This window comes from Leopardus geoffroyi, chromosome B4, assembly GCF_018350155.1.
Source record: "Leopardus geoffroyi isolate Oge1 chromosome B4, O.geoffroyi_Oge1_pat1.0, whole genome shotgun sequence".
Taxonomy (NCBI): domain Eukaryota; kingdom Metazoa; phylum Chordata; class Mammalia; order Carnivora; family Felidae; genus Leopardus; species Leopardus geoffroyi.
This window is the reverse complement of record NC_059341.1, coordinates 93,752,079-93,759,194: the sequence shown is the minus strand read 5'-3', so window position 1 is coordinate 93,759,194 and position 7,116 is coordinate 93,752,079. Positions and strand designations below refer to the sequence as shown.

General features: G+C 38.7%; 1 protein-coding gene across 1 annotated transcript; it reads left to right on the top strand.

Annotated features, from left to right (window-relative positions):
* The first annotated feature begins 1,308 nt into the window (after positions 1-1,308).
* Positions 1,309-6,563, top strand: IFNG (interferon gamma). Its single transcript, XM_045463321.1, has 4 exons — positions 1,309-1,520; positions 2,981-3,049; positions 3,145-3,330; positions 5,826-6,563. Exons 1-4 carry the CDS (start codon positions 1,407-1,409, stop codon positions 5,958-5,960), a joined length of 504 nt encoding a protein of 167 aa, XP_045319277.1. The 5' UTR covers positions 1,309-1,406; the 3' UTR covers positions 5,961-6,563.
* Positions 6,564-7,116: the final 553 nt, after the last annotated feature.

The window sequence follows — 7,116 nt, the reverse complement described above, 5'->3', positions numbered from 1 at the left end:
AAAATTCTTAGCAGTTCACATGGATCATGTGATTTAACTTTCAACTGAAGCCTGGAAGGAGGTACTAATAGTCGTCCTGTTTTAAAGACGAAGAAACGGAGTCATAGGAGAGTTAAGAAGCTTCCTCCAAATCACATAGCCAGATAGTAGTGGAGCCAGGATTCGAGTCCGTATCCATAAACATAATAGTCCAGGGTTTAGAGCATGCAGGTTGAAATGCAAGGTGGGCTGGAGGGTGGAGGGCTTTCTGTACAATCCTGAAGTGTTTTACTTCAAAAGTAAATTACTGAGGGAGGAGAAAGAATCCTATTTTTTTTTTATTTTTATTTTTTGTATTCGGAAGGCAAAGAAAAAAAAAGATTCTCCATTATAGTTTATTTGGTTATTAATCGACCATCTAGAGCTATACTGTTCAAAACCGTAGCCTCTAGCCACATGTGGCTACTGAGCATTTGAAATCTGACTTGTCCAAATTGAGACATGCTGTAGGTGTAAAATGAAGGCTGGATTTCTAGGATTTAGTATGACAAAAAAAAGTAAAATATCTGAATAATAATTTTGTGTGTTGGTACATATTAAAATGATATTTTGGATAGATTGGCTTAAATACAATATATCTTAAACATTATTTTTCCCTGTTTCTTTTTACTTTTCTTAAGAAAGCTGCTAGAAAACTTTAATTTATCTGTTTACCTTAGATTATATTTCTATTGGGCCCTTTTGGTCCAGGGCAATGCAAAGCTGTGGTAGATAGGTCACTAACCAACTTTGATGAAGGACTTCCTCACCACCTTGGTCTTTGAACCACACTTTTTCCTTGCTTTCTGGTCATTTGCAAGAAAAACTTTAAAAGGCACCCCCTTTGTAAAGTTTGGAGCACCCCTACAATTTCCTTTTTTACTTCCTCCCGACCACAAACAAACGATCCATATGCTTTGTGGATGAAAACTCCACATTTTACAAGGGGAAAGGAGGGAGGTGCAAAAAAATTTCCAATCCCTGAATGGTGTGAAGTAAAAGTGCTTTCAAAGGATCCCACAAGAATGGTACAGGTGGGCATAATGGGTCTGTCTCATCGTCAAAAGACCCAGGGAGTTGAAAGGAAACTCTAACTACAACACCAAAATGCCACAAAACCATAGTTATTAATACAAGCTAGCATCTCTGCCTATCTGTCACCATCTCATCTGAAAAAAAAAAAAAAAAAAAAAAAAACTTGTGAAAATACGTAATCCGGAGGACTTCAGCTAGGTATAAATACCAGCAGCAAAAGGAGATGTAGTACATTTTTCTGATTGTCTGCTGGTCGGCTATTAGAAAAGAAAGATCAGCTAAATCCTTCGGACCTGATCAACTTCATCCCGGAGCTGCTGATTTCAACTACTTCGGCCTAACTCTCCGAAACGATGAATTACACAAGTTTTATTTTCGCTTTTCAGCTTTGCATAATTTTGTGTTCTTCTGGTTATTACTGTCAGGCCATGTTTTTTAAAGAAATAGAAGAGCTAAAGGGATATTTTGTAAGTATGACTTTTTAGTAACACTCGCTGTGGTTGAGATGAATGCATGTTGACTTGGAGTTGTGTCTATGATAGGCTGCCATCTCTAGGCCATAGTCATCTTGAGGAGACTTGGTGTAATTTTGCCTGTTTACCAGATGCGTTGTTTAACTACATGATCTAGATGTTGTTTTTACCCTCTGCTCAACTTGCTATAGAGATTTAGGGGGCATTCATCAATCTTCCAGAAGATGGGAATAATATGGGTATAAAGGACAGTGATGTCGATAATTTTGTGGTGAGAATCTATTAGATTGTGATGTTGGGTAGTGTGCCTATTGAAACAATGACTAGCCATCTAGATGATCAGAGTACGCTGAAAAATCAGGAATGATGGTAGCAATGGAAGGTCAGGGTTAGCATGAAGAATGGTAATCTGACATAATTAATGAAAGAATGTGAGGTCCTTAAGTTCGGGCTTAAAAAAAGATTACAAGTGTTTTGCTCCAAAAAATGGTTTCAAAGTTCTACTGCCGCATCTAGATGATCTAGGAATTATTCTTGAACTCAGTCACTCGCTGAGATTTTGTAGGAGTTATAATCTGGCTCCTATTAAAAAGGTTTTCATTTTGTTTTATGAGCTTTTTAAAATTTTATTTATGGTTAATTAAAATAGTTTTTGCGTTTCAAAAATTTTGTTATTGGTCCAAAATGTAGCTATTATAACTGTAGCTGGTATACTTAATATTCAAGCATTCACAGGCTATTTATTCTCACATCGTCAAATCAAATCTCTCTCTCACACACACACATTTGGAACTATCTTTTAAAGCTGACATAATGCCACATAGGAGGGCACAGGTAGATGTTATGAAGACCAGTACCATAGGGGGGCAGTATTTTATAGTGATATGATTTGGCTGAATTTTTTTTTTTTTTTTTAACTAGGCTTGAAAATACTTTCTTTTTTTTTTTTTTATTTTTTTTTATTTTTTTTAAATTTTTTTTCAACGTTTTTTTATTTATTTTTGGGACAGAGAGAGACAGAGCATGAACGGGGGAGGGGCAGAGAGAGAGGGAGACACAGAATCGGAAACAGGCTCCAGGCTCTGAGCCATCAGCCCAGAGCCCGACGCGGGGCTCGAACTCACGGACCGCGAGATCGTGACCTGGCTGAAGTCGGACGCTTAACCGACTGCGCCACCCAGGCGCCCCGAAAATACTTTCTTTTCCTTACTATAATTATTTGGGATAATTGAAGTATCACTGGCCTTCTGGAGTTCATTTGTAATATTGCAGTTTAAGAGTATACTAGAAAATAAGAAAGCTAAAATAGCATGATGGTGTTTGGCTATATCCAACACAACAGCTTTAATAGTGTTGAAAAGAAAATCAGCGAATATTGTCAGCACTAAAACTTGAAGTGCAGTTTTAGGGAAATTAATGGACTAATTGTAAACCATGTTTCTTTCTTTTTTTAGAATGCAAGTAATCCAGATGTAGCAGATGGTGGGTCGCTTTTCGTAGACATTTTGAAGAACTGGAAAGAGGTAAGCTGGGTATTTCCATTTGGCTGATTTTCTTGTTGCTTATTTTCTGATGCATAAATTCACATCGACCTCTCTTTGTGATCTTTTCTTCCAAGGAGAGTGATAAAACAATAATTCAAAGCCAAATTGTCTCCTTCTACTTGAAAATGTTTGAAAACCTGAAAGATGATGACCAGCGCCTTCAAAGGAGCATGGACACCATCAAGGAAGACATGCTTGATAAGTTGTTAAATACCAGCTCCAGTAAACGGGATGACTTCCTCAAGCTGATTCAAATCCCTGTGAGTTGATCTTAATTCTTTCTTTGGTTTCATTACAGAGGATCTTGCAAAATACCTAATTTCCAGAAAGCTGATCAGCTACTGGGTACAGTTGGTAAAACTGTGAAATGAACCCATGGTCCAAACTCCTCCTTAGCAATTCCATTTGTGCTTTGGGGTAATCTTGCTAAGCCTGTACGGAAATCATTTAATTTTGTGATTTGGGGAAATGCTGGCATTGTCTCTGTAGTGCAAAGGCAGGTGAACGGACAAATCCAGTGAGGAGGAAACAGTGAAGGAGTCGAGGGGAGTATTGAGAAGCACTTCTCTCATCGCCCCTTTTTTTGTGTGAGGGAAATTCTCTTGCTTTGGCTGGGAGGCTGCAGGTCTTAATGGAGAGTGCAGTGGGGAGTAGGGGGTGGGAATGGAGAAGATTTGTGCCCTCCTCCCAGCTTGGCCACCAAGGAACCATGTGACTTCAGATGAATCACAGGCCTGACTGGTGCTCACTTTCCTCATCCTAGAGAGAGCCTTTTGGGCTCACTCTAATTTCTATGGTCTCCTTTGCTCTAAAACTGTATAATCACATGGATATAAAAAAGGGAACGAGATAGCAAAAACTATGGCCTTTGAAAAGGCACTAGGTGCATTCCCCTGCCAGGCTCTGGTCAACCCCTCATATTGTGCAGCCCAAGTAGCGGTAAGAAAGTGTTTTTGTTTTCAGAGAACAAAATAGAATTTATACCTTATGAAAAAATTGCTCTATCAACTTTTTGATGCTAAACTGTCTCAGCTGGAGACGTCCGTCAGTTCCCAAGCCTTACCTGACGAAATTGTCTTGAGTCTTAAAGTTATGGCTTCTAGAAGCTGAAAGATAACTTTGAAGCATAAAGATGAATCACATTTTCCAAAGTTTTATCTAGGAGACAAAGGCCTCCTGATTCCTCTGGGTGTGGCTTTGATGTAATAGATGTGAATGAGAAAGGGAGGGGTCCGGTGATGACTTACCCTCTCAGGATTTGGCAGCTGTCACTCTTCCTGGGCCTACCTCTCACTTCTCTCAGATAAGCCCTCTCAGATAAGTGCTTGTTCTTCAGGATCTCTCTAGTCTCAAGGTGGTACAAAAGTGGTTTGGAACATTATCAGACCATTACTCTTGTCCACTGACAGTGTTTTCCAATGTTCAGTGGATCTCCTCCGGCCACATGCTAGAGCCTGAAAAAGTCCTCATTCCTGACCCAGTGCTGCCCCTGACTTACTGTTCAGTCCTGGGTGAATCTCTTAGTTTCTTGGTGATACTTTGAACACCGGAAAGTAAAATTTATCACTTGCAAACACAGCTCACAGAAACTTTTTTCTACTCTGCTGTAACTGGGCCTTGAAACAAAATCTGTGGGTCCCGTCCTTCCCGGAAGCTCCAAGCTTCCTGCTTCATGATGGGTGATTTTGAGTGAGCTGTCAACAATTGCGTCCTCTTGCTCCATTGCTAACATATTTAAGAATGCTATGTTTTTTAATAATTAGTTCTGAAGCCTAGATCCCCCTAGTTATTCTCAGAAATGTAGCAAGGTGGCCATAGTGTTTCCAGTATTAGAAAGAAAAATCGTGGCAGAGCCAAGATGAAAGTAAATGCTCCCTATTTTATTAAACATGAATTCACCTAAATGGTCCTGTAGGTTAGAGTAAGGAAATAGTTCAGTTTGCCGGGATAGAAAGGTGCAGGGAAATTTGCTGCAATTCCTAATTTTAAACGTTCATACCAGTCATTGATGACTGCCATGTAAATATGATTAGTGTCTACTTTTAATCCCATTGTGGAAGTGATGAGACTGAGCTAATTTGGGGGAGATGAAACATTACAGTATTCATCTGTCCTAGACTTGGTGTTTGCAAAGTACTGAACCTGTATTCATGGTTCTCAAACTTTGGTGAGTAACAGAGGGACCACACAACTTCCTGGGTCTTCTCTGACTTCATGTATCTGGGTCTCTGAGTTCTTCATTAGGTCTCCAGGTTGTTCTACTACATGCCAAAGGTGAGGACCATTGACCTATAGTAACTTATTTGATTAATCAAAGACTAATTAAAGTCCAAGGTGGGTAGAATCGGTAGAGAGCCTAGAGGTGATTGAAATAATCTCCTCATTGTTTCGATGAGAAAACAGAGGTTCAGAGAGGTTAAGTGACTGGTTCAAAGTCACAGTTATTGCACACACAGGATCCAAACCCACATTTTTTATCACTCCACGTCAAGGCTCTTTTCGCTATATAATTTCGGGAATTCTCTAGCAGTAAATTTAAGGATGTGTCATGTACCCCATCATATTACAGCACAACTGGCAATTTAATTACAGTTTTAGTCTTAAGTGAAGAAACCATCATTGTATATTAAGGTAATAAATTGACAATGAAAATCATTTTTTTTGAAGGAGTAATTCCATTTTCCTGATAGTAATAGCAGAATATCCTGATGGCTTGTATGCCTGATATTAATTTTGCTGCTTTCTTTTCCAACAGGTGAATGATCTGCAGGTCCAGCGCAAAGCAATAAATGAACTCTTCAAAGTGATGAATGACCTCTCACCAAGATCTAACCTGAGGAAGCGGAAAAGGAGACAGAATCTGTTTCGAGGCCGTAGAGCATCGAAATAATGGTCATCCTGCTTACAATATTTGAATTTTTAAATCTAAATCTATTTATTAATATTTAATATTTTACATTATTTATATGAAGAATATATTTTTAGACTCATCAATCAAAGTATTTATAATAGCAACTTTTATGTAATTAAAGTGACTTTTAATATATATATTATTTATAATTCCTGTATCCTATGACTATTTCACTCAGCCCTCCCCCCTTCTTTTTCCTGACTAACTAGGCAAGATTATGTGATTTCAAGGCTAAATCTCAGGGACCAACTAGGCAGCCAATTTAAATAAGACTCTGTGGGTTGTGCATTTATTTCACTTGATGATACAATGAACACTTATGAATGAAATGATGCCATCCAGTCGCTGCCTATTTGGGAACATGTCTGTGTTATGAGCCACTGCTCTAATGGCATGTCAGACAGCACTTGAATGTGTCAGGCGATATGACTTGTCTCCTGATTAAGAAAATAGCATTTCTTTTCATGCCTGGTGTTTCAGAATATCACTGACAACAATGACTGTACCCAAATGGAAAGTAATTAATTTGTTTAGTTAATGAATATTTAATATATATGAATAAAGTATAATTTAATAACTCTTCATGCTGTGTCAGACTTTGTCTAAGTGAGGACTGGGGTAAATGAGCTATACTCTAAGGAGTTAGTAGGAAGAAAGTCATTTTTTAGCTGTGGAAACCTTAGAGTTGAGTTTAGCCCCAAATGTGGTGTTTCTCTCCACTGGCAATTTGTTGGTTTCCACTGTTCCATGTGGCAGCTGTTTGAGTTATCTTTCCAAAATAAAATGTAATTACATTACCATTTACTTTGGAGCTTCTGCCATGGAAAGTAGTCCAAATTGTTTAGCTTGGCACGCAAAGATTTATTTCTACACCTTCGTCAACTCCCGACGGCATCCTTTATCTAGGCCTCCCCCATCTCCGCTGTCCACCTTGGGCAAACACCACTGGCTATGGAATAGTGAGTGTGAGCTCTAAGGCGAGGGGTCTGGATTGGAATCTTGGTCCTGTCATTACAAGTCGTGTGACTTTTAATGAATTCTAAGAGCCAGTTTCCTTATGTGGGAAAGAAGAATAATTGGGCCTTCCTCATAATCCTGTGGTGAAAGTTCATTCTTTCACTCAAGAAATATTTAT